The sequence below is a fragment of the Aulonocara sp. 'chitande type north' Nkhata Bay genome, linkage group LG1, assembly GCF_057382095.1.
Source record: "Aulonocara sp. 'chitande type north' Nkhata Bay isolate Kocher_YH1m ecotype deep benthic linkage group LG1, A_spYH_male_GT1.1, whole genome shotgun sequence".
NCBI classification, from domain to species: domain Eukaryota; kingdom Metazoa; phylum Chordata; class Actinopteri; order Cichliformes; family Cichlidae; genus Aulonocara; species Aulonocara sp. 'chitande type north' Nkhata Bay.
Window position 1 is genome coordinate 29,548,523 of NC_141344.1, and position 26,129 is coordinate 29,574,651.

Consider the following 26,129-nt stretch of genomic DNA (forward strand, 5'->3'; position numbering starts at 1 on the left):
ATAATGATCCCCAAAACACTGCCAGTGCAGTCAAAGCATACCTGGATAGGTATGCCAATCCAGTTCAGTCATGGATTGGCCTCCCCAGAGCTCGGACCTCAACATTATTGAAGCAGTGTGGGCTGATCTTAAATCATCAGAGAACAGAACAAAAGGCAGCCAGCATTGATAGAAGAAACTATTTAAAGAAACTTTAATGTAGCTTGATTAAGAAAGTTCAGGATTTGATAAAGAATACAGGTGGTCTTATCAAATATTGACTTTACTATATTTACATGTATCTTTGTCCATGTTTCAACAAATAATAGCACCTATTTGATAATTTACTAGTACACTGAAATGAGAGTGACTCAGGACTTTGGCGCAGTATTGTATTGCATGAACTTCCCTGACGTTCAAATGAAAACACTTAGAATTTGGCACATTTTATCCTTGCAATTAAAAATACATATATCTCATATGATGTTGTGATTGCAGTGTGACAACTCAGAGTTCATGAGAAATATGTGGCCCAAAAATTGTTTGCCAGCCAGAAAAGGCTAAAAACTCCTGGCACGCTGAGGGCACAAAAATTTCATCCTTCTTCTGTCTGTTGCTTGACAGAAATATAACTACATTTACGATGTTTAGAATCTGTTGGTTTGTGGCTATATAAGACCAAAAAAATTAAAACTTGAAAACCTACAGCTGGTTGAAGCCAGCATGTGACTGGGTGAGCACTGCCCCTGATGATGTTTTGTGCTCATTTGAGGTAGGTGGCAATGCCCTCCAGGGATAGCAACTGGCAGCCAGTAATCTTTCCCTCTGTTTTTACCACTCCTTACATGGCATACAGTCTGGATACCACACTGGTAAGCATTAGAAATTATTCAACTGCAGCACCATAGAAAGAAATGAGCAGTCTCCCCTAATGACACCTTGAGAAATTTAAACGCTACTAATACTGAAGGGGCTGGGTTTTTCCTGCAGACAAATCACCTCTTGGATGTTAGTGGTGTGTGTGTGTGTGTGTGTGTGTGTGTGTGTGTGTGTGTGTGCGCGCGCGCGCGCGCGTGTAGTAGATATTTGCATATTTATGAATATACAATCTTTAGTCTGCCTGAAAGTCAGAGAAAATCATTGTCTGTACGAGTTTGACGAGGAGCATTTGAACGCAGCACGCCCCCAGGGGCTTGACGGTGGTCAGGTGACCCGCAGCAGGCAGGCCATTCTCGGCTTCCCCTGGCTTTGGCTCCAATGTCGGAGGTGTTTGTGCCTGGAAGAAATGGACTCTGGCAATGCAAGAATTTAATCATTCAGAGGTCCGAACAGTTGACTCCGTGAATGGCGCCAAAACAGGACCCTAAACCGAAATTTCAAGAAGGTCGGTAGGGGGGGAAAAAGCACCGATGATGCCCAGTTAGCGGCTGGAAGGGGGCGGGTTTGTTGTTGTTGTTCTTGCAGCTGCAGCTCGACGATAGTGATCCCTAGGGAAGGCGAAAGAGGCTTTATAAAGCTCAGATATCAATGAAAACATAGCTTACGTTGACGTAACATCGCAATGAAGCGCATACAATAAAGCTAGCTCAAGCTTTACAGACGCTAACGGAAGGCTAACTGTTAGCTAGCTTTGCTGTTCATGCTCTGCGTTAGCGGCTCGTTTGATTACATTAGTTGTGGGTGTAATGAACATCATAACGTGCTTTTGACATTAGTTTTCCCCTCCTCGTAGGTGAAAGAGTCCTGTGCTTTCACGGGCCATTGCTCTATGAAGCAAAGGTTTGTCCCGATACTTTATGAGGGTCTTATTACTCATTTATTCCCAGTTAAAAATAAACTGATCCAAGGCCTGTGTGTTTTCTCGCTTTTACAGTGTGTCAAGATCAACGTAAAGGATAAGCAGATTAAATACTTCATTCATTACAGCGGATGGAACAAAAAGTGAGCAGCTTGAGTTGAATATAGGCTGACATTTCTCTCTGTGCGTCTATTTGGATAGGAATTATAACACTGTGATGACGTTTGAGAATCTGTGATGGGTTTTTTCTTCCTTTGCAGCTGGGATGAATGGGTTCCTGAAAGCAGAGTTCTCAAATATGTGGACAGCAACCTTGCCAAACAAAAAGAGCTTCAAAAGGCCAATCAGTGAGTTAACCTCTTCCCACACAGACATGACCAAGAAGTGTTTTTGTGAGTTTTCGGTTCTTCCTAATGTCCAGTCAGCTTTTTAGAGTTTCTGTCAAAGAAAAGCAGCGAGAAGAAAAGTAGGGGGCCGTTTGTGCTCTGTTTTGGGCATGACTGGATAAATTTAGAATTTGCAGCTTTTAGAGTTGACATTACACAATATGGTCTGCCCAATCGCATCCAATTACAGATTCTTGGGAGGTAAAGTAAATAAGTAAATGCTATATCAATATATTGATCAGTATTTTTGTGTGGATACATACGTATATAATCAGATTTTCACTATACTGTTTTTGTGATATCTTAATGTTAAAATCAGCTTTATTGCGAGTTCCGTAGTATTTACAGGTCATTTTTGTTTTCCCGTGAACAAGAATGAATCAAAAATAAGATAAAATGGAGAGCTATAAGAATATGAGATGCATATGTTAAAATAAGTATGAAATATCAAAGTATAAATATGAATTACACAAGCTATATTAAAGCTTACATACAGTTGTATAGTTGTTACTGTCAGTGTATATAAATATAGTGTGTACATGGATTCTTATGAAGCTTATATGGATTATTCTAGTCTGTGTATGTTATGGTGCAAATGAGGAAACTTCAGTGTGAGACTGAATGTGTAGGTAGCACCAGTATTGTTCTCTGTACACAAGAGCAGCAGAAAAGTCCTTTAAGTAAAGGCTGAACGTTCTTTATTCTGTTTTTCAGATATTTTCAGAAATCTCAGATATCATTAGATATGTGTTTTTGTGATTAACATGAACTTTACTGTCAGTTCTGCCATATGATATACATGATACGTAATATTAGACATATTTAACACATAAAGTTATGTTGATAGGGGAAAACGGCGGGGTGGTTTTTACTTTTCCAGAAGAGATTGTACAACTTATTGAGCAACGTGCCACGAGAACACTGTCTGACTCCACATCACACACCACTGTCTGCAAATGGAACAGAGTGTTTTGTAAACAGGCTACACAGCAGGTAGCTATGCATGTTAGCAGTTTTTTCAATGCCAGATGCCCTTGGTGATTTGTGTCTCCTCCCAGAATCGACCCAGGGATCTTTAACTTATTTGTAAACCGCTACACTGTGAGGCCACTTTGGAAACAGTTAAGTCAGTGCTGCAGACAGTGTATTTCTAAAATACCCCCCCACCCCCAATCAAACAGCAAGGCCGTGTCTGCATCACCACGGTGTGATACATCACTACAACTCAACGGTGGTCAGTAAAAGTAATTTAGATACATTTCTATAATTGTGCTCTCTCTTGATTTTTTTCTGCAGGGATCATTATGTTGAGGGAAAGATGAGGGGCTTAGCACCAAGCAAGAAGATTGCTGCTGTGCAGCAGAAAAATGTTGATCTGTGAGTGTCCAGCTTCTTTTCCCTCCTGTAATAATTCATTTAATAACTCAGTTCTTGTGATGCAACCTTGATGATATTATTTATTAGAGTGCTATATGCTCGCATGTAGTCAAAGCAATGAATTACATTAAGACAACTTGAGGTATATGTGTCAAATCATAAGAACAATCATGATGTCTTTTTTTGCATTGTAGGAAAGTGAAAAAGGCAAAACAGAAGAGTAAGTCAAATATTTGTACAAAATGTTTATTGAATTTTGTAGCTTTCTTCCAGAATATTTTTTGTTCTTATAGTAAAGATCTTTGGTGTTGTGGCTTCATGAGGTTCAAGTACTGTTGTATTTATGGAGTCTGATGCGATCTGAGACTTATTAATAAACATATTCACCTTTTATTTCTGTGTATTATTTAAGCTGTCCTTTTCTTTTAGCCCCAGGGCCAGGTGAAGGTACCAGCAGCGGCGAGATGCCCCAGGGGCCACGAAAGAAGAGGGCTCGGGTTGATCCCACAGTGGAGAGTGTATGTATCATCATGTATTGGAACTGGACTTTTTATAAGAATAACAACTGAGCTTCTTTCTTGAGGTGTGAGCAGAATGAGGAAAATACTGAGATGTTGGGGGGGGGGGAAGGTCCACACTCAAGGCAGTACAAAACATCCTGGTCCTGTATCATTTCTTCAATAAGCTTGTGAAATTGTTCAAAGAGTCAGTTATTCCTGCATGAGTGAACCAGTCTACCCCGTGGGTGTAAAACCCACACTTGCTATCACAAATACACAAAAACTTTTAAAAGCAGCAAGGTCATATAGTGTGTGTGTGTATCCAGGAGGAGATGTTCACCAACCGTGTGGAAGTGAAGGTGAAGATCCCAGAGGAGTTGAAACCCTGGCTGGTGGATGACTGGGACCTCATTACCCGACAGAAACAGGTGAAAATAAAATCACAGCAGGTTTCACTTGTTTCCTTCATATTTATCCATATATTTATGGAAATGCGATGGCTAGAAATGTCAGGTTCTGGACCACTTGTGCTCGTTTGTCTCTGATTGCACAATGGATCCCAAAATCTTGGGTCAAACTGACCCACCCAATACGTGATATAGTGAAGCAACACTGCTAATGACAGCTGGACCTCTGGCTACCGCTCACATCCTAAACTGCAGTTTCTAATGGACAGGTCTGAAGAGAGCGCTTCAGCCAGAATCACTATCTGGAGCATGCTCATTTGTTCTTCTCATTTCAAAGTCAGAACATGCACAGGATGCTCTGCAATGTAGGACTGAGAGTAAATGTTACAGTTGAGTTTGAAATGAGTTGATGTCTGGATGTTTTTATTGATGGAAATGCTTGTGTAACATTTCTGTTGCTTAGTTATTTCATCTGCCAGCTAAGAAGAATGTAGAGACCATCTTGGAGGACTATGCAAACTACAAGAAATCAAAAGGAAACTCGGACAATAAGTAAGAGTAAACATCCTGACGTTCTCAGAATAATGGAGGCGTGAGGAAGCACTGATATCCTGTGATGAAAATGTTCAGCGGCACAGCATCTGTCAACCACATAAGACTTAAATTCCTTCCACTTTACAAATTTGCTTTTAATAGAGATACTTGTAAACACTTACTAACACATATACCATTAGCTGAACTATATTTTTAAGGGCACAACACCACTGATCTCACTAAAACTGTAAGTTGTGCATTTTGTGCATTATAGCCTTCACAGTAAGTCAAACAGTGCTTTTAAACCACAGGAATTCTTTTAATTATTTTGGATACACGACTCAATTTTTTCCCTCTCTCAGAATTGTGGAAACTGGGCGCTAACTTATTTTTTAGGCTCTTTTTTAAAGCTTTTTTTAGGCATCCTTTATCTGAGTACTTCTTTAAATATCACAGCATGCTGCCTTTTTGCATCAAAATAAAAATACACCAGAATAAGTAAGTTTTTGTAGTCTTTTTTTCTTTTTTTTAATAGTCTGTAGCCAGTTATTGGGGTGGCAGTTGCTGTTACCAGTCTTCTTATAATAGTACTTGTGTGCTTTCTCACATTTGCTGCATCACAGCGCAACAAAAACAACTTTGAGAAGAAGTAAGCCCAGTGATTTCTCTCATGCAACTGTTCAAAACTGTACTATTGACTGTTCTATAGAGAGCTGACCTCTGCTTTCTCCAGTTATCTCTCCAAATACGTGACTTTTCTCTTCTCCGTTCGCTTAGGGAATATGCTGTGAGTGAAGTGGTGGCAGGGATCCGGGAGTACTTCAACGTCATGCTGGGCACTCAGCTGCTTTACAAGTTTGAGAGGCCGCAGTACGCCGAGATCCTGGCCGAACACGCGGATGTGCCAATGTCTCAGGTGTATGGAGCACCGCACCTGCTGCGTCTGTTTGGTAGGAACACGTGAAACATAGACAGTGTATCCGGAAAGTGTTCACAGCACATCAATTGTTCCACATTTTGTGATGTTACAGCCTTTTTCCTAAATGGATTAAATTCATTTTCACCTCACAATTCTACACACAGTATCCCATATTGACAAAGTGAAAACAGTTTGCTTTAAAATTCTTGCAAATTTATTGAAAATATAACATTTGCACACGTTTTTACGTATTTGTTCAATACTTTTTTGAAGCACCTTTGGCAGGAGCTTCTCCCACTTTTCTTTGCTGAACCTCTCCATCTGGTTGGATGGAGAGGATCACTCCACAGCCATTTTTAGATCTCTAGGGGTGTTCAGCGGTGTGAAAGTCTGGGCTCTGGCTGGGCCACTCAAGGAAATCCAAGAATAAAGCCACTCTTTTGATATCTTGGCTGTGTGGTTATAGTCATTGTCCTGTTGGGAGATGAATGTTCTCAGTCACCTCCATGACTAAGGCTCTTCTTTCCCAATTGCTCAGGTTCGTCATGAGGCCAGTTCTAGAGATGAGGAAGGCCAATGTGCTCAGTGGAAGCTTCAGTGCTGCTTCAGTTTTTCTGTACCCTTCCCCAGACCTGTGCCTCAGTACAATCCTGTCTCCAAGGTCTACAGACACTTACTTGGACTTCATGGCTTAGTTTGTGCTCTGACATGACCTGCAACTATGAGACCTTATATCGACAGCTATGTTTCTTTCCAAATCATGTCCAGTGAACTGAGTTTACCACAGGTGGACATTCAAGCTGTAGAAACATTTGAACAGATGATCAGTGGAAACAGGGTGCGGCTGAGCTCAGTTTTGAATGTCATGCAAGTTTGCAGACTGTTTTTTTTTTAAACTTTGTCATTATTCAGTATTGAAAAAAAAATGTAATCCATTTTGGAACAAGGTTGTAAAATGACAATGTGTGGAACAAGTGAAGGACTGTGAATACTTTCTGGATGCACTGTAAACTATATGAAGCGTAATCAAGTTCGCACTTGGTAACAAGAAAAAAACAGAAAAAAATCTTAAATAAATTTGATCGCTGTTTGCTTCACAGATGCTTGTTTGGGCATCTCAGACTGTTTGTGTTCGAAAGTCCTGCTCCATGATGAAATGATAACTCTTGTAACAGGGCGGACCTTAGCGGCTGGAAACACAGTGAGATGGACCAAGGCAAGAGTAGTGGAACAAGAATGCATTTATTTCCTATACAGCTCTCCTTACAACAATTAACTTGTCAAGCTTCTTCACAGCACAAAAAAATCCACGCTCTAATGACAACTGGCAGCCTTAAATATGTTCAGCTGTCACAGACTTAACCATTATTCCACTCTCAGGTAAATTCTTAAATCCCAACCTTCCCCCACAGTATACAATATATCAATAAGAATAAATAAATACATAAATACATTTTCACATTTACATATTAATAAATATTTCACACTTTAATGTTACACCAAACCCAATATTATAAAAACCCAGAAACCCAAGCACAAAAAGATTCACCACACTCTTTACCCATGGTCTCTCCTGGAACCTTTAAATGGTGTCTGGACCCCCGGGGAAACATTTGCCCAAACACCTTGAAGAAGACACAGGCAAGAAAGGTGAGTAATCATTATCTTACAAACACCTATTTGCACCACTTTTATCCCTAGATTTCACACACACATTTGCATTAGTTTTCCTTACTGGTAAACCTTAATCACAATCTCAATCACCATTCTTCTCTCCTGACAGACAACCACCACATTCCTTGACGAGGAGCAGCTGCGCAGGATCTGAAATAAGGCTACCAACTGATTTTAAAATTCCCAATAAATAGTCAATAAATATTTAAACTGCTTGTGTGCAAATCCATGCTTAAAGTGCAATGCTCATAAAGTGCTTGATAAGGTGCTTTTAATAAAGTGAAAGGTGTGCTCCAAAGTGCTATACATATAATATAATATAAATAAATGCAGTAAGGGAGTCCTCTTCCTTACAACTCTTCATTTTCATTTTAGAAAAAGGAGACAAAGTCACAGAGAGCCTAATGAATGTGCTAGGTAGAGTAAGTGAGAGCAAGATTGTGTTGCTGTAACAAGGCACGTCCCACTGTTAATTTCATTTACACTGAAAACCACAGGATGATACGGTTAAACTCCTCGTTGGCTTTTAACCTGGGAGGACAAAAACCTGGGGACACGGTGCACAACTCCATAAATGCTGAGCTAAAGGGAGAGAAAAAAGTGGTCTCACTCTACTGAAGACCTCTGTTTGGTCTCAGTGTCCTACCTGAAGACCCAGATCTCATTAGCAGTGATGCTCCTCCGCATGAACGTTGCTTCAAAGAAGTTGATTTTGCTCTCAGTGCAAGTTTAAATTGCAGTTGCCAGTCAGATCAGAACTTCCAAAGACAGAAAAATAGTAGGAATGCAGTACAAAGTGGCAAAATTTGAAGCTGGAAACATTTTTTTGCTTTTCACGGGCACAAGGCCCATTAAAAGTATGTGTTCCTAATCATCATGCTTCTTTTTACATGTCGCAGCAGAATTTATATCTGCTCCTTTCAGTTCAGTTAATTCAATATTTCTGGTTCACCTTTTAAGCAGTTTTGTAAATTCGTGGATGAAAGTGCTAAATAGGCTCGAAGAGAAGTCCCAATGTAAAAGGATTGAAGTATTAGTTATTGTACACAAAATAGCTTTATGGCTACTTCAACTATGATGACTCATCTGGATTGTTAGACGTGACTGAAATTAGCTGAAATTTCATTTTATTATTATTTTTTCCTAACAGTCTGGAAAAATGTCAGAGGCCTCCACCTGTAAAACCATTCCTGTTTTGGGGGGTGTCTCATTGTTGCCCCTCTAGCTCACATGTTGATAATTTCATTCACACCAAAGCACCAGACAACCCCCTCTGCTACTGAACTAACCAGATTAAAATCCCACATTTAACTGACTTTATGCTATACTCTCATTACAACTTGGTCCTTATTCCCTGATTTTCTTTTAAGCAGTTTATTTAAAGTATTATTTATTTAGATGTTTGTAGCACCAGTCAGTTTATTTGAAAAGTAGGCTTCTCCCCTCTTTATGTCACATTTTTCGATTGTGGTGATGTTATAGAAATCTTACCTCAATCTCCAAATTTACCGTATGCAATGCTGCTCATACGCTGTATGTTGTCCTCCACCAACAGTTCGTATTGGAGCCATGCTGGCCTACACTCCCCTGGATGAGAAGAGTCTGGCTCTGTTGCTCAGTTACCTCCAAGATTTCCTCAAGTAAGCTTTTAACTCCCAGCACAACACCAGTCACTCCATGTCATGTTTGGCCGATTCTCAAATGTCATGTTGTATTCACATTCACATTAGTGCAGCCAGGCTTGTTGCAGTTCCTCAAAACATAAGCCATGAAATCGATTTTCTGCTCTGGAAAGTATTTTTCTTGAGACTAACCGTACACGTTGCAGCGCGTTATGACAGACTGAGGTACCGTGCCGTTCTTTGGGACTGAATCCAAATTGAAATTGGTCTCTTAGATCACTTGTGCGTGATGTTTAGTTGTTTTGATGTGTGAACAGCACTGCGGATACATCTACACTAACTGATACAGTGGTGACATAACATGACTTGCAGATATGGTACGGTCTATATGGTTGGCCTCGGGCTGTGTGAGAGACATGATTGAGAGAGAAAGTAATTCTGACCTCTCCCCTCTTGAACAAAAAAAGACCTGCAGGGCGGAGACACTCCTTTTTTATATATAGAAGTCTTTTCAGCTGAAGGACAGGAGTGTGACAGGATAAAGCACCCATGCACACCTAACCTGTAGGGCCATGACTTCATACCAAGGCGTGTTTCAGAATGGTGCTCTATGAGTGAAGTACAGCCAGGCAGGGGAAGAACACATTTGCAAACCGCTGTTGTAGTGCAGCAACATTCACTCTCTGGGCCTGTGTGTCATGGTTATCACAATGGAGGGAAGCAAGAATGATGAAATTTGGCAACTCCAGCCAAAGCTTATCTGAAAATTGGGTGCAAATCCACCCAGCCAATAAAATCTGGCCATTATTCGCTCCAGAGTTTTGTCATATCCCAAATGCCCTGCCATGGGGTTATAATGAGGCGCTTGGAAAATCGTTTCTCGGCAGCTTTTTGGCACCAGCACCTGGTTGTGTTCCTCCTCTGTGCGACTCACTCGATAATGCTTATACTTAGTCAATACAAAGTGTGTGTAGGTCAGCACTGTGTCAGGGCGCACCATGTGACCATCAGTTCTTATCACTTGGTCAATGGATAGCTTAGGGTGTCATCAATACACTGCTCTGATGGGAAATCTCTCATAGAGTGAATTACAAGGCCTTCTTGTGAGGGCCCTGCCAGACGGCAGCATCGGACAACCCACAGATACTACATGCTCCTACAGGTCGTGAATGCATCCCCACACACTACCTCAACAGGTTATTACAAGTGCCCACTCTTCCTCGGGCCAGCGAAATGCCTTTGTTTTGGCCTGAAAGATCTCCATTAATCAGAATCAGAAAGACTTTATTTATCCCCAAGGAGCAATTAAGATACAACAGAGCAGCATGACGTTGAAGATAAGGACAGGGCATAAACAGGCAATAAGAGTGAGATAGTAAATACACAGAATATACTGTATATTTTAAAATTACACAGTTTTAAAATTAAAGTGACTGAGGGGTCATTTCCCTTGCCCAGTGCAATGGAGGGAACCACAGGGGGCAGTGGGAGCAGTGGTGAACCAGCCGAAACCCCACCCTGACACCACACACTGCTCCACCCCTCCCCTGCTGCTGAGCCACAAATCTCCCCCCTACACAAGTACATATGGAGGTTTTAATTTCTTAAATGCACCATCTTACTGCAGTTTCTTATCCTGACTGTTTTGCATAGAGAAGACGAAGGGTAGACAAAAATGCAGACACTGCTGTCATTTCCTATATAACTTGTAGACTTATTGAAGTAAAACACTGGTGATTTAGCTTTGAGCCTTCATCACCGATCCAAAGCGTAGTCATTTCCTTGATGCTTGGAAAGGTTTTTTTTTCTTTATAAGAATAAGAAAACATAAACATTCTCATTGAGTTCTCAATATGACTTTCCCATAAAGTTTTTTTTTCTGCCAGTTTGTTTACATACATATAGAATCAAACTAAACTCGACTTTTATTCAGAGTTGTAATTTGGCAGCAAAGCATCTGCCACAATCTAATCTTACTGTAACAGTCATTTTGTAAATGCATGAGCCTGACGACTGCTGAACAACACACTCTGCACCAGGCGTTCCTGCTTCCCTCCTCACTGACAGTCAGTTGTTTGTTTCCTTCAGGTACCTGGTAAAGAATTCATCGACCCTTTTCAGTGCCAGCGACTATGAGGTCGCACCCCCAGAGTACCACCGCAAAGCTGTGTGAGAGCTCTCAGCAAACCTCTTTCCTATTGAGACACCTCATCCCACTCTCCCAGACCACAACTGAAATATCCGTGACTACCCTTTGGATCGCAGTCTTTGGCGATATTTTTCACTTGAACTGATTTGCTTCCCCCGCCAGGGTCTCAGGAGCTCGTCACGGTTAAGAAGAAAAAAAATTTGTGAAACCTTTTTAACTGAGTCACTTTTCTTTTTTCCCCTTTTCCTTTTCATGTACCTTTTTTTTTTTTTTCATATAAAAGTGTAGTTCTTCATCGTCCGTTACCACAGAGCAGCTCTTCTGTGTTTTTGCATTCCAGCTGATAGATATTTGTTGCATGTGGGTATTTATTGGTGTTTCTTCGGCCAAATGAGGTGCAGTTTAATGCTGGTCCTCAGTCAGTGTTCAGCAGTTAATGTTTTTGTATCTGTATCTTGTGTATTTGTATCAGTTTGTAAAAAGAAAAAAAAAATATATGTTTATACACAGTATCCAGCTCGTTTACTGTGCGTTCTTTTTCACATCAAGTAAATTATTTGGTTTTATCTCTCTCCTTTCAAGACATATCTTGCTGTAAATGTCGCTTATAATTAAAAGCAGCAGCAGGAAATAAAATTGAAAACAGAGAGCCATCCTCCTGCTAAGTTTTGGTTTAGTATTCACCTGACGAGACACAGGGTCAAAGTATCTTTCAATTACATGTGTTGACTGTTAAAGTGCAAATCAGTTTTCAGTGTTAATCCTGCAAATGTAAAACATCCAAAATGCCTACAACCAGATTTTGACACCACATGACAGACTACAACATACATATCCCCACATCAGCATGGGAAAATTACCAAGGAATTATTAAACATGATCCAGTCATGGAGTCTGATTCCTATATATGTTGGTGTGTGTTTGTAATTTGAAATGACTTTTACTGGTCAGTAAATGGAGTTCTGTGGACTAAAAAATGTGCCCTGAAAAATGTTGTATGAGAGTTAGAGAAATATACATATCATAAACAGTGCTGTGCAGATGTCTTGAGCCACCCCTCATTTCTTTATATTTTGCTTTTTTACATTTTTTGGAGTGCCTTTGAACAATAGTTCTTCAGGGTTCTTGGAGGTCTTTTTTTATGCAGTGGCTGCTTTTTTTTTACTCATTTTCAGTTCAGTCCTTGTACCTGGCCATTCTAAGAGATAGGTTTGTTTCTTTAAGCATAGAGTCACTCAGTGTCAGGGGTGAACCAGTGCTGTCTACAGACAAAGAACCTATTTTAAAGTATTGTTGGATACTTTATGATGCACACTTGGGTGGACAAAAAAAACTTCAAGATATGAGTCTGTAAGTTGCTTTTACTTGTCTGCACAGAAACACAGGCACTTCAGGTCAGCGGAGCTGCGCTCTGCAGGCTGTCAGTGCACTAAACGAATCAGGGCCTCTATGACCAACTCTAAGGACGCCCAAGCTGCCCCAACCCTTCCCTGTGCGAGCTTCACTCATGGGAATCATACTTCACCTACTCAAACATATGTCCAGAATAATGAAGATGTAAATAAACGTTAACAATAAGTAACCCAATAAAATAAAATGATGCCCAGTATCTATGAAAATACATTCTTCTGTGTCCCAACATTCAATGAGTCCCACATTTACTAGCAGTCTGTCCTAAAAACACATCATTTTGTCCCATTTATTTTGTTGATTTTATGAAATAGTCCAAAAAATTCACAGTTTGACAGACACAAAATTGGATTTTTGCACCAACAAGGTGATTCCCAAAGAGCTATCAGCCCAACACTTGGCAGTCTGTGCATGCTGTGCAGTGTGTCTTTAAAATATTTGCTGGTCTCAGTGGAAGGGTGGCTGTCAATAAGTTATTCTTAAGTAAGGGAAACGGGGAGAAAAGGCTGAGGTATGTCAAAGTGGGTAAGAAATCCTCAGAATTGTACACTTCGGTCCTGAAGCACCGTTTTTGTCTGTACTACATTTAAAAGTTGCATGTGTATAAATTTTTGTGTTTAATTATAGTTGTACACAGCACATCTGGAGTCAGGATGGAACCACAGGAGCAGCGTGTTAGGGACACACTGCTTCCATTCCAAGGACTCTTGCAGGTTAATCCACCTATGATACTGATGACAAATACTGCATATAAATATGGATTAAACACTACCATTTTTTATCTGCGCATGAGCTGTGAATGCGGGCACACTGTGGGTGTGGCAGGTAAAAAATTCCTGACAGCGAGCAAATGCTGACACAATGACACCTGCCTCAGTCTGTGATTTGCAGTCAAACGTTTAATGCCAGGTCACTGCACGCGGGTGCGCACACACCCAAATGTGTGGATGAGAAATGCTCTCCAAGGAAACGTGGCTGTGGTAAGGGTGTTGCCATGGGGACGTAGACAAAGGAAGAGACACGCAGCATCAAAGTCTCGGTCTTATAAAGTCTTGGTAGCTTTAAGGACAGTGAAAAATACAATATGAGAGGAACACCAGGAAATCCTCCTCTTGGGAATAATTCATGAGACCTGTTAATAGATGTTAACTGTTATTGAGTAGCATTGTAACAGTAAGCCTATATACCAGCTGTTATGTTAGTTTGCCTGTTTATTTACTGGCTGATTCACTTAATCACCCTGCTCTGGGTGACCACAAGAGGGCAGCCTTTTCCCTTCCCCCAATTTGCTATTGTTTTTCCCTCTTTGTAGATTTTACAGTTGAATGCACTTGATATATTTTTATGAGGCGAAATAAAGGGAGAGAGAAAAGAAGCATAAAACAGACTGTAAACTGAAGACAGCAGGGAGCAGTCTGCTAATTGAACACCTTATACTGACTATATTTGGATACATACCCTCACTGTTTAATAATTTAATATTTAATCAGTCAACCACTGTAAACTTTGGCCTAAGAAAGTAATTTTCTTGTGACACACATTTGATATTATATTAACTCAGTCGTGTATCTAAAAAAACCTTTAACATAAAAGAGTCGTTTAAAGACTCTTCAGAGCATTCCAATTCCAAACATTCCTATTCCAAATAATGGCAAAATAACAGCTTGTAGAGGAAAATCGATTTCATCACTGGTGTTGCACTTGCAAAAAAAACAAACAAAAAAAACCAAAACTCTTACAAATGCTTTATGCTTTTGTTGTTGCTGTTTTCCTTTTTTCTTTGCAAGGTATAAAGTTACCAACCCTTCAAATAGGCTCATACGCGGGTAAACTGGTGAGATCTGTGAGGTGTTTAAGTGCACATTTCGATACAATACGTTGGACTTTGACATGAGGGCAATGACAGGTAAACGCACAGTTATTATTAAAATATGTTTCGGGGCACTCTGGGGAGGAGGGGGGATTAGAGGATATTGTGATGTTTAAACAGCAGATAGTTGTTTTTGTTTTTTAAATTCAGTTTACATCGATGTTTACAGGTAACTGTTTGTAGGTGTTTCATTCTTCAGGTAATCCTGACGTCACGCCGGGTTCTGTCCCAGGACGACTCCAACTATTCCCAGCGGCCACTCTCCAAGGAAGTCCCGCCCTCCGCAACTGCCCATTGGATTAAAGGTGAACAGAACGCGGTTGGTTTGGTTTGATTGGCTCACAGGTTGTCAGTCGCAGTGCGACGGGAGTTTCGGGAGTTTGAGGTTAGGCGTCAGGTGAAACCTGCTCTGTGAGGAAAACGGCGCAGATTAAACGTACTTTGCGACTACCTTCAGCATTGCTTTTGCACTTTTTAATGAACTTGTCCAGTGCGGGAAAAGTTTAACACCGGAGACCAACAACTTTAAAAGATGAAGAGCCTCAAGTATCGATTGAAAAAGCACGAAGTTACCATAACAGTAAGTTGATCGTTTGTTTTCTCGGTTTTGCTCATTTTCCCCGTTTCCCACCACTGGAGCGGTCAGCTGTGAGTTCATGGACGGCGCTGGGACCCGACGCTGTGTTGTACCTCCGCGGGTTGCTGTCTGTAACCCTCGCCTCTCTGTCTTAGCGACCACGCTAACCGCGGTCATGTTCCCACGGTGGCTGCCCGCGCGCTCCCCTGGAAAATAGACACCCCGCCAGCACGTTCAAGCACCTGCACACACACACGCGCGCGCGCAAGCGGAGGTCGTGGCCTGCTCGACACAGATTATTATACTGCAGATTTAGGCCAGGTTCAGATTGTTATAACCTGGCCTAAATCTGCTGGAGCTGTGCTGTTGTTGTTGTTGTTGTTGTTGATGACAAAGCGCGCTCTGGAAGAAAGCACCACAATTCAATACCACAAAGTGCCTGTTCTGCTGTTTTTTTTGTTTTATCACAGGGGACATTTGTGGTCATTAAAAAAACAAACAAAAAAAACCCCGCTGTCGTGCACTTTGACCCACCTTTCATTTCTGTCTTGTGAACACACTGAGAGCTTTTAAATTATGTTTGTTTTTTGGTTGTTTAAATGCACCAGTGTGTTCTCTTTACCAGCCTACAGCTACTGAAACCATGTCCGTGAAACTTTTCTGTAGATCTGTTTAAGAAAAAGTCTGTAATCGTCTTCAGGATCCCGCTTGAACAAGGATTTAGTGTGGTGGTGAACTGCTTGTGTTTCTAATATTTTGTCCATCGTATTTGGATCAACATGAATGGTAGACATATTTGGAGACTGGAGCTTGGTGTTCCCCATTCAATGCTTACATAATGTAAAAGCAGGAAAAACAATGGTGCCTGTTTTATGTTTATTTTGTTTAACAAAAGCAGCGCATTATTATTTTTATTAATACACGATTAATTATTACAGAGCAGCAGACCTTCAAACTTGAGGACAGGTGGGCCTGAGTTGTTTACCGTGAAGTACGGCATGACATACATGACAAAGTTGGAATTGATTGGGTGGAATTGATTCTTCACAATCCAGCGATGACGTATGAACTTTGCTGAATAGACAGCCATCACAATTCTGCACAGTTCAGCATGCAGTGGGTGTCTGGCACTGCACTCTGTTTTCGGCTCCCAGCAATTACCATGAGAAAGGCACAAAGCCAGAGGAGCTGTGTGTGGTAAACTATCCGGCCCCCATTGAAATAAAAGGAGAGAGGGAGCGAAGAGAAGAGAAGCCTTTCGAGATTGAAATGGTATTGTATGTGTATTGACGGCTGTCTCACCCCCTCTGACAGAAGTAGAGACACCCTTTAAAAAAAAAAAGAAAAAGAAAAAAAGAACCATGAAAACCAAAAAAGCTTGCAGACTTTATGTTCCACTTGTTTCAAAGCACCCTGAGGAAAAGCTCGATGTGGGCTGTGTTGAGGAAACAGATGTGACATTTACACTGGGCTAAAATTCCCGTTGCATTCCTCTATGAAGGCAGAAGAGGAAATATTAGCACACCTACAGATAAAAGGTGTGTTTAAAAAAAACTCAACAAAACAAAACATGGGTAATAATTTAAAATGTTTAACAAACCTGTTCTGCTTCAGGTAAGATCTTTGTGCTTGCACTGGTAAACAAACACATAGAAGAAGTATGTCATCACCACCTGTTGCACTTTGAAATTTGTGAAACGCAAATCAACCAGTCAATCACTCACTGAGGCATTAAGGTGAACGGCATTAAGTGCTAAACGTTTTAGATGTGTGCCTCGCTCACTGGCTCACAATGAGGTGAACTTGCTTGCTCTTTCTGGGTAGCGTGACTAATCATTAAGAAATACATGCACATTTTTCAAGTAGGAGAGGCAATCATGGGGGTGGGGGGTATTGAAACTGTAACTCAATCCTGGCCAAAGAAAACAAATCCATGGAGGAAACTCCATCTTTCCCCACTCCTTTTGTAACTGTATCAGTTGTGCTCCCTGTTGTTGAAATTCAGAGAAAAAAGGTTTTGTTTTTTAACAAAGAAGCCATAAGCATCATATTTAGTGTCATTACCGTTGTCTTCCACAGTTGCCTGCTTATTGGCTAATCAGGTTTTCCTGTCACGCATTACCAAGAACTTATTTCAGCTGAGGAATGCTGACTATGTTACCAAACAAAGCTGAAAACTTAGTATCCAGGTTTCAAAATGCCATGGCATTCCCTTAATACCAGCTGTAGATTAAAGACAGGATGAAGTCTGTTGGTTTGGCTCACGGTTGCAAAAGGCAAGCCTCCAGTTTCAGTTATTCTTTTGTGTAGAGGCCTATTCTTCTGTGGAGAAGCGTGATTAACTACAAGGCTTCGTACGACAAGCATTGTCATGTTTAAATGCCATGATCATGTGATGGAAAGAAGCGACACAAGATTGTTTTTTCTGTCTGACAGTATGGGGCTGTACCTGTTCCACTCAGTTTAGCTGCTGATATTTTCTGAATGTTGAAGTTCACATGTAATCATTGTCTGTTCCTAAAAGACATTCCTTTGTGGAAAATAATATTGGGTTATGAAAAGCAGATCCCTATCAAAATAAAAATAAATATAAAGCAAAAAGAAAATGTGCCTAGGAATGTCCTCAGCAAGATTCCGATCAGCATTCCTCAAACATTTTAGATAACCACATACTCGGATTGCAAAAAAAAAAAAAGTGATATCTGTTTGTTTCAGGAGATATCGGTGTGCTTTCAGAGCCGAGGCTACAGAGGTACGAGCAGAAAGTTATAACTCCAGCAGGGTAACCAGAGAAAAATGATTTCCTGGTTAGATTTGAGATTTGGCTGCACTGTCGCAGTATCTGCTTGTTGTCACAGTAATAATAATAATAATGGATTGGATTTATATAGCGCTTTTCAAGGCACCCAAAGCGCTTTACAATACCACTATTCATTCACTCTCACATTCATACACTGGTGGAGGCAGCTACAGTTGTAGCCACAGCTGCCCTGGGGCAGACTGACAGAAGCGAGGCTGCCATATCGCGCCATCGGCCCCTCTGGCCAACACCAGTAGGCAAGTAGGGTAAAGTGTCTTGCCCAAGGACACAATGACCAGGACAGAGAGCCCAGGGATCGAACCAGCGACCTTCCGGTTACAGATGCGATTCCCAACCCCCTGAGCCACGGTCGCCCCAGTAAACATCCATCGTGTCAGCTGGATTTTGTGCGTTCAGTACAGCCCGTGAAACTGAAATCACTGAGATGCACAAATGATTTGGTTATCAGAGAAGGAGACACTAAACCTGTCAGACATCAGTTTGAGTGCCTTGATGATAGAAAGTCTTTCTAATGCAGATTCATCCATGAGAGCCTTGTAAGACCAGGATGAGCAAAGCAAAACTGAGGTTTGGGTTTTTTTTTCTCGAGATATGGCTGTTAGAACCAGCTAAAATGTTCTGTGTTACTTGCCTATAGTTGTTTAATTCATTAGGGCTGCACGATTTTGCATAAAATGAGAATCACGATTTTTTTGCTTAGAATTGAGATCACGATTCTCTCACGATTTTCTTTTCCAGTATAAATATTTATTGCACTTATTAACTGCACATCAACTTCGTAACAGTTGAGACTGAACATAAAAACAATAAATAAACATAAAAATAACAAATGTCTCACATTTGGTCATTGCCGCAAAATGTTGTACTGCTTGAAATTCCGTCTCCACCGTTGCTCGACGCTGCGTGTATAGAGCAGGTAGTGCAACAATAGAAAAATAGTTGCGGGACGGCACTGTGTAGCGTTTGTCTAGGGTGTTGATCATTTTCCTAAATCCCTCGTTTTGCACAGTGTTGATGGGAGCCATATCTTTGGTCAGGTGATAAGTAATAGCCTCCGTAATTTCTTTGTGCCTGCGGGAGTTCGACGGGTATAGGGAAGCGCTGTATAAGGTTCCCGTTATTGATGTTTGGGTGGTTGACCGGGACGGATTTTCTCCTGTCACTTTCTCGTCATCCCTGACGTGCTCTCCGTTGTTTTTTTTAGCAGCCAGCTTCTGTATCACGTGGTATAAGGCTCCGCCCTTGTTATTTGTTGAGCAGGAAGAGTGAGCGCTTGTTTTCATGCAGATTACGTCCCGGATCAAAATGCGGTACAATCGTCGTCGTCTTTTTTTCTTTTTTTTTCTTTTTTTTTTAAATCATTGTCATTTGGAAATTAGATCGCACATAAGTATGAATTGAGATTGCGATTTTCTAACGATTAATCGTGCAGCCCTATAATTCATTGTATTGTTGTGGCAGACACCCCTCCTGGTCAGTTCTTGAGAAAGGCTTCTTTTCATTGGCCTCTGTTAAATCCACAATCAAATTTAGGGACCTTCTCCTCACAAGGTTTTGAATAATTAGGCCCCATCTTATCTAAAAGATTTCGTAGTACCATATCACCCGAATAGAGCACGTCGCTCTCAGAGTGCAGGCTTACTTGAAGCTCCTAGGGTATTTAAAGGTAGGATTGAAGGCAGAGCCTTCAGCTTTCAGGCCCCTCTTCTGTGGAACCAGCTCCCAGCTTGGATTAAGGAGACAGACACCCCCTCTACTTTTCAGATCAGGCTTAAAACTTTTCTTTCTTAAAGCATAAATTTACAGCTGGATCAGGTGACCCTGAATCCTCCCATAGTTACGCTGCAATGATACACTGAGTATTCCTCACTCACCTTTTTCCACTCTCTCTGTTTATACATTACTCTGCATGTAATCATTAGTTATTGTTAATCTCTTACACACTTCCTGCTTTACTGAGGCCTAAAGCCAGATCTGTACCTCTGTCAGATCTCCTGTGGATGGTGGCATGTTGGGGCACCTACCTGTAAACAGCAGATATACAGGATACAAGGCTGTGGTATATGAGTGGCTAAAAATCACTGCAAAATAGAGTTTCCGGGAGAAAATGCAGTGTGTAATAATAAAAAATGCAGCTTCACTTAGTTTTCCTTGTGATATGTGGTGAAATGTGGCTGCCCTACTGTATTGGGTAGGTATGGCAATGTTTTGCAATGTCAAACAAATCAAATCAAATAAAACATGTCTGCTACTGTTGGATGATTGTCGGTTATGCTACCACTGAGCGATGACATCAGTGCTTAAAGATGCTCATCTACGTTGTCCTAAGCCGTCATTATACACCTGCACCTACATCATGTGTCCATGATCCAATATCATTAAAAGTCTGCTGAGCCCATCGTAACGTTTAGTGTAAGGATAGGAGAAGGAAAGGTCAGGAAATGAAATAGTCCAAGGTCTACATGTAACATAGTAACACAACATGTAGACGTTGTAATAGATTATAAGAAGTGTGAGTGGGCTGACGTCCAGGTGAAGGACTGCGTCTTTTTCTCTAGCTTTCATTTCACTCGTAGGAAGCAAAGTATTTTGCTTGATGTTAAGAAAACTTAGACAAGTTTCGGATGTCTGTATCTGTATGTTGTTCAAATTCAGTCTGTTCCCTGACAGTACAATTTTTCAACACATGAAATTTTATATCTGTGTTTTGTTCTGCTCTATCGTCCATCTGTCTTCTATGACTGATTAGTATTTTCTACATGACGTTCGCTTGAATTGTGACTTATTTGTCGGTGAAATCAGAGGAACAGTAAAACTCAAGTTATTGTCTAAAAGTTACAAAGTTCAGCTAGGCAGACTTTAAGTTCTAGCATATAATACATTATATGGTTATGTTTTTGCTTTTGCACTTGTTTTTCATCATTATAATATCACCTATAGGTCTGGGTGATTACTTGGGTTTTGGACCCAGATCACTTCACAAGGCTCCTGACTACGGTAGCCGTAATGCTCCAACAATCCATCAAGCCGTGCGGCTTTGTAGCTTACCAAAGTTGTACTAAAACATTTTTGACAGATTTCTGCACGCCATGTACCACATAAAATCGGTTCGAGGTCAGTAAACACAACCAGAATTCATACATAAGGCACACTGTCGATTTTTGAGAAAATTAAAGGATTTTGCGCCTTGTAGTGTGGAAAATATGTTATACAGAAGAATAGAATATATCGCGATATATATCGTTACCGCACATGCTTCAAGTTATACCTCCATATGGATTTTAGGCCATATCGCCCAGCCCTATGAAAAACATAGATCCAGTTTATGACCTGGTGATGGCCCGATAAGTATGTGTTTAGATTATTGTCTCATTGCTTCACTTGTGGTTTTCGGCACGTAGCTGGAGGCTGTATGTTTTGTGAGTTACAGGACTCGCGTTGAATTCTTATGACATGACTGCAACTGTAAAAATGCCTCTGGTTAGTTAGCACTAAAGGTATTTTTATCACCAATAAATTTTATGGTGGTGAATGGCAGTCACTCTGCAGCTCGCTGTAGGTCAGTGTTCATGGTCACTGTAGTTTTTTTTCTTTTCTATTTTTTTCTGGCAGTTTTGTTTTTGGATGGTTTTTGCATTGTGTACGAGCCATATTTAAAACATGAAGAGGGAAGCTCAGACCTGTCAGTTTAATGACTGATCATGAAGACCCCATTAGCCTCCTGACAGGTTGAACACTAATGCGAAGCTTCCTTTAGGCAAATTTGTAGCAGCACATTGTAATGAAAGGGTATTTGCTGCTTTTCTAGTATAACCAGCGTTGTTCTTGGGCTTTGATTATGTTAAGGATTTCAGCAGCAAGTGTGACTGAACGCGTAAAGCTTATTTATTAAATCTGTATCTGACTTTAACATTAATCTTGATGTTTAAAGGTTTTTTTTTCATTCACAATGATATGAATTTGTGTCCCAACTTTTTATTGTTATATTCATAAATCCCTCCTTAAAAAAAAAACCTATCAACTTTTATATTCTCAGAGTTCAGGTTTTTGAGCTTGGGAATGAATTTAATTGTTAAGAGAAATTAGTAGTAACATAGTACTCCATATTTCCTGGCGTCCTGATCACACGCAGATTTTTTTTTCTCTCTTCCCAGGGCTTGCATGTTCAATAATGGTGAAATGTAGGATCCTCCCTTACCCTTTAAGTAGTGTTATTTTACAAAATAGAGAGCGGGATTGGGAGGTGTTGTTGATGGCAAAAGTACTGTGGGACAGTGGAGGCACATGCAGCAGGAATGTTTTGTTGGGAAGTTGAAACGACTCTGGTTTCAAAGTTGTTTTTAACAAAAGGAGGGTGTGGATGGGAGAAGGGAACGTGATGGTTCCAAACCTTTAGGCAGTGATCGCTATCAGCTTCTTTAGATGTTTCTCTGCTCAGGGATAAAAATGGTGATTGTGATAAAGTCTCACAATGAGCTCGGTGCAGATTTGACTTTCCTGCTTCTTTGTTTCGAGGCTTTGTTTGAAATTTCTTTCTTTTTTTCTTTTTCTTTTTTTGGAAGGTCAGTTAGGTGATAACAAAGGTTTTGTATATTTTATTGTGTAGTTAAAGAAATCAGTGTTACGTGCTTGCTTTGCTGGACTGCAACACTGTCTATCTCACTGAGTGACAAAGGCCTCAAATACATTAAGAAAACTACAAATTTGGCTAACAAAAATAAAAATAACATTAAAATAAATTGAGAGTATGCTTTTTTTTTTTTTTTTTTAAACAGCCACGCACTTTTCGTGTAGCTCAAGCCAGGGTGACTAAAGGAAAGCCTTGAGTCAACATGATCTATCAAAGAGCTGTCTTAATAAAACCCTCGTGGTTTCAAAGATGCTGTGGAAGGATTATTTGTTACCCGCAGCTGCTTTTAAGTCTAGGCACTTATCTTAGTATCTTGGTACTGACCTTTTCAGAAATGGTACTGGCTAATTACTCATTAGAATTGAGCCTGTGTGAAACCAAATTTGCTCTTTTTTCCCACCTGCCTGGTGTCACATGCTGAGGTTTGTCAAGCCTGCGGTTACTGTCACTCCTTGGCGATCTCTGTAAAGATCTGCTGCTGTGTTTTTACCCTCTGCAGAGTGCATTGCGGGGCATTGAGGGAAGTGAAGTATATTCTGTCTGCAAGTGCGTGTTTTGTCTGGCTGTGCCTCGGTCTGCAAGGCAGGACAAATAAACAGAGAATTTATAACATGCCTGTCACTAAGCCAGGTCCAGCTTTTTAGTACATATTAGACTTTGTTCACGTAGAGACAAAATGCTTGCTGAAACAGAACCCTGCTTTTCTAAACGGCTGTGTTAGAGGAAGATGAGATGTCTGTTTATTTGTACTGATAAACTGTTGCCTTTGTGGGGAGCTTGTATGTTTTACAGCCTCCTAAACCCCCCAGGAATTTCTTTCTACCCACTGAGCGTTCTTAAACTACCTACTTATGAAGCTCCTTTATCAAGTTTAGGCTGCAACTTGGAGACACCCAGCAGGCGTTCTTAACCTCTGCTGGAGGGGGCGAGATTTGATTAAAATCCTCTTATCCACCCTGCTTAATTTTCACAGTGTGTGTGGTGTTTACTTTTTGGGGTTCAGTTTGGATGGACTGAGTGTTTCATTTGAGCTAATCCTTGGTCAGACTGTAAGGCTGTTTAAATCTCATGAGGAGTGCCTGTCTGACTAAATGCTGTGTATGCTTGCCTGTTAGATAGCAGGCTTTGCTTCATTATGAAGCTCTCATACCAGTAATCAGGACCTAGTGTTTTGTTGTTTTTAATTTTCCATTTTGCTATAGCTGTGCGCGGTTGGAATAGTGCTGTGCTGGGTAATTTATTCAGACTTGCTGCCTCTTAGTATTATTTTATGAGGAATATTTATGTACCAGTGCACAAGACATCAAAGCCCCGTCTTATTCCCCCATTAACAGTAATAGTAATTGACTGCGTTGACCAAAGGAGACAAACTGTGAAACAGACTCATCGCATGTTTGCTTTAGGCTGGATGTTGTATCGGCTGTATAGTCAGTGGCAACACAGTGATCTGTTGTTTCAGGATTAACGTCTGGCTCCATAAGAGCGGCTGTGAGGTCATCCCAGCAGTGTTACCCATCGGCGTTCCCATGCTGTGCTCCCTCCCACTGCTTACATGGAGCAGAGAGCTCATCCTGTATAGCATCAACCAGGGAACATAAATTTGTTTCTGGTGGTTAAGTGCATGTGTCTTTTTATTGTTGTTGTTGTTGTACAATGTTTGTCATGTGTGAGCTTTGCATTCAGTCGGTTTGTTTATGTGTAACATGAACTGTGAGTGTGTGTCAGGGCAGCGATGGGGAGGTTGGCATGTGAGAAGGGGCTTAGTTTATTGACTGACTTTGGGTGGGCTTCAGCTGACGTCAGAATGTACACACACACACACACACACACACACACACACACACACACACACACACACACACACAGTCAGTCAATCAGTCATGCTGAGCAACAGAGGGACAAAGATTCTGCTGATGAAGGACAAACTGCTGTTCAGCAGCACGGACTAAGCCCTATCAAGCTGTGCTCTCTCTGTTTGTATGTTTCTGTCTGTCTGCAGATTAGATACGTGCCTCTGCCGTATGAAAAATGTGGAGTCACTAACATAGTTGGACGGTTTTGTTACTTTTTCAAAAAATCACTGTTCCCTTTGTCGTCACGAACAAACAAGATAGTGAGAGAAACGAAGCGGTGCAGCCAATTAGTGCCTTTCGCTTCAACACCACTGCTGTGTTCAGCTACAGGTGGTCACTGGAGATCTAGACAAGTCTGCTTTTTATGACATTATACAGTCATTTTATTATTTTTAAAATTATACAAATGCCTTGTTAAGATGTGTGAAGTTCATTCACCAAGCAGTATGTATTATTTGTGCAACAGCCACTAAAAGGTTATAGACTAGATGGAATACCTGCTAGGACTGGACGATATATCGAGTTTTTTAATAATATCAATATATTTTTATACGAGATATAAGATGTGACAATATCGTTTATATCGATATAGTATATGTTACGTTATAATTATACTTGTGGAGCTGTAAGTTTGCCTCTCGTTTGTCCACTTTTGTCTCTATGCAGCGTTACTGGGCCTCGCCTCTCCTTCACTGAACACAATTCCCCCTCCCCCATAGTTTCACCTGCAGGCAACGACAAGATGGACACGGCAAATCTCCTCTAACGAGTTACTGCGGATCGCCCCGTGCGTGGGGCTGGACGGCGTCAACGTGTTAACGAGCTAACCGCGCTAACGACATGCAGCCCACAGGGGGTGACTTTGGGTGGGCTTACTCAATTTATTTTTGAGTAATTTCTTCATGTACATCTACGCTGTATGTTAATAAAAGTGCCTGTGTGACATCTGGGACACAGCTTTGACTAAGAACTCTCTTTTTGTTCTTACCTTATGGTAAATATCGAGATATATATCGTATATCGCCATCCAGCTAAAAAATATCGAGATATGAATTTTGGGTCATATCGCCCAGTCCTAATACCTGCCACACAGAGCATGCTGTCTTTTGCTGTATATCTCTTTATGGTGGCGTGTTTTTGTGCGTGTTGATGGAAACCTGGTGCAGCAGAGTTAACTGATGCTCTATTTGTGGCGTGAATGTGCATCTGCTGTGTTTTGAGATGTGGAAATAGACTTTTTTTGGAAGAAGGTGATCATAGGAAAGAATATGTGTGCATTGGACAATGTCAGAGGGGCAAGCCAGTGCCTGCTTTGTAACAGGCATGAGTCAGGTGTTCTCCAGAATTAAATTTTTTCTGATAGTTTTAGTCATTGTAGTAATTGTTAAATTATTGTTTATTGGATATTATTTTGTTACATACATTTATGTTACTGTTTTTGTTTGTCAGAGGTCTTTAGGTGCAAGACTAGGGAGATTTTATGAAGTATGTTTACTGATGTTTTGGTGTGTTGCATGATAATCCGATTGTTAAGTGATGACATGACGAATCCGACTTCCGGGCCTAAAGTAGTCTGCGTTTAATATGGCTTTTGTGTTGTTAACATGTTTAATGTTATGTATT

At 40.7% G+C, this 26,129-nt stretch overlaps 2 protein-coding genes across 4 annotated transcripts in view; both read left to right on the plus strand.

The window, feature by feature from the left end:
* Positions 1–1,136: 1,136 nt before the first annotated feature.
* On the plus strand, positions 1,137–11,857 carry LOC147339320 (mortality factor 4-like protein 1). Of its 3 annotated transcripts, none has more exons than XM_086292451.1 (13): positions 1,137–1,363; positions 1,712–1,758; positions 1,853–1,920; positions 2,038–2,124; positions 3,460–3,540; positions 3,735–3,760; positions 3,970–4,058; positions 4,367–4,468; positions 4,911–4,999; positions 5,759–5,931; positions 7,001–7,116; positions 9,130–9,214; positions 11,285–11,857. In XM_086292451.1, exons 1-13 carry the CDS (start codon positions 1,324–1,326, stop codon positions 11,293–11,295), a joined length of 1,014 nt encoding a protein of 337 aa, XP_086148577.1. In that variant the 5' UTR covers positions 1,137–1,323; the 3' UTR covers positions 11,296–11,857. The 3 variants fall into 3 exon arrangements, 2 of the variants coding, with proteins under 2 accessions (XP_086148577.1, XP_086148590.1); XR_015129103.1 differs by having other exon boundaries at positions 1,138–1,363; positions 7,001–7,550; positions 7,684–9,214; positions 11,285–11,349; XM_086292464.1 differs by lacking the exon at positions 7,001–7,116 and having other exon boundaries at positions 1,147–1,363.
* A 3,105-nt stretch (positions 11,858–14,962) lies between these two features.
* Positions 14,963–26,129, plus strand: part of uacab (uveal autoantigen with coiled-coil domains and ankyrin repeats b) — a 40,815-nt gene continuing 29,648 nt past the window's right edge. The window contains exon 1 of the mRNA XM_086292475.1: positions 14,963–15,205. Coding sequence (XP_086148601.1) covers positions 15,158–15,205 — 48 coding nt within the window. The 5' untranslated portion in view covers positions 14,963–15,157. The remainder of the gene's footprint in view (positions 15,206–26,129) is intronic.

Coding starts and splice junctions, on each gene's coding strand:
- LOC147339320 (XM_086292451.1), top strand. CDS start 1,324: ATGGCGCCAAAACAGGACCCTAAACCGAAATTTCAAGAAG. Junction 1,759..1,852: donor CATTGCTCTATGAAGCAAAG/GTTTGTCCCGAT, acceptor TCGCTTTTACAG/TGTGTCAAGATCAACGTAAA. Junction 2,125..3,459: donor GAGCTTCAAAAGGCCAATCA/GTGAGTTAACCT, acceptor TTTTTTCTGCAG/GGATCATTATGTTGAGGGAA.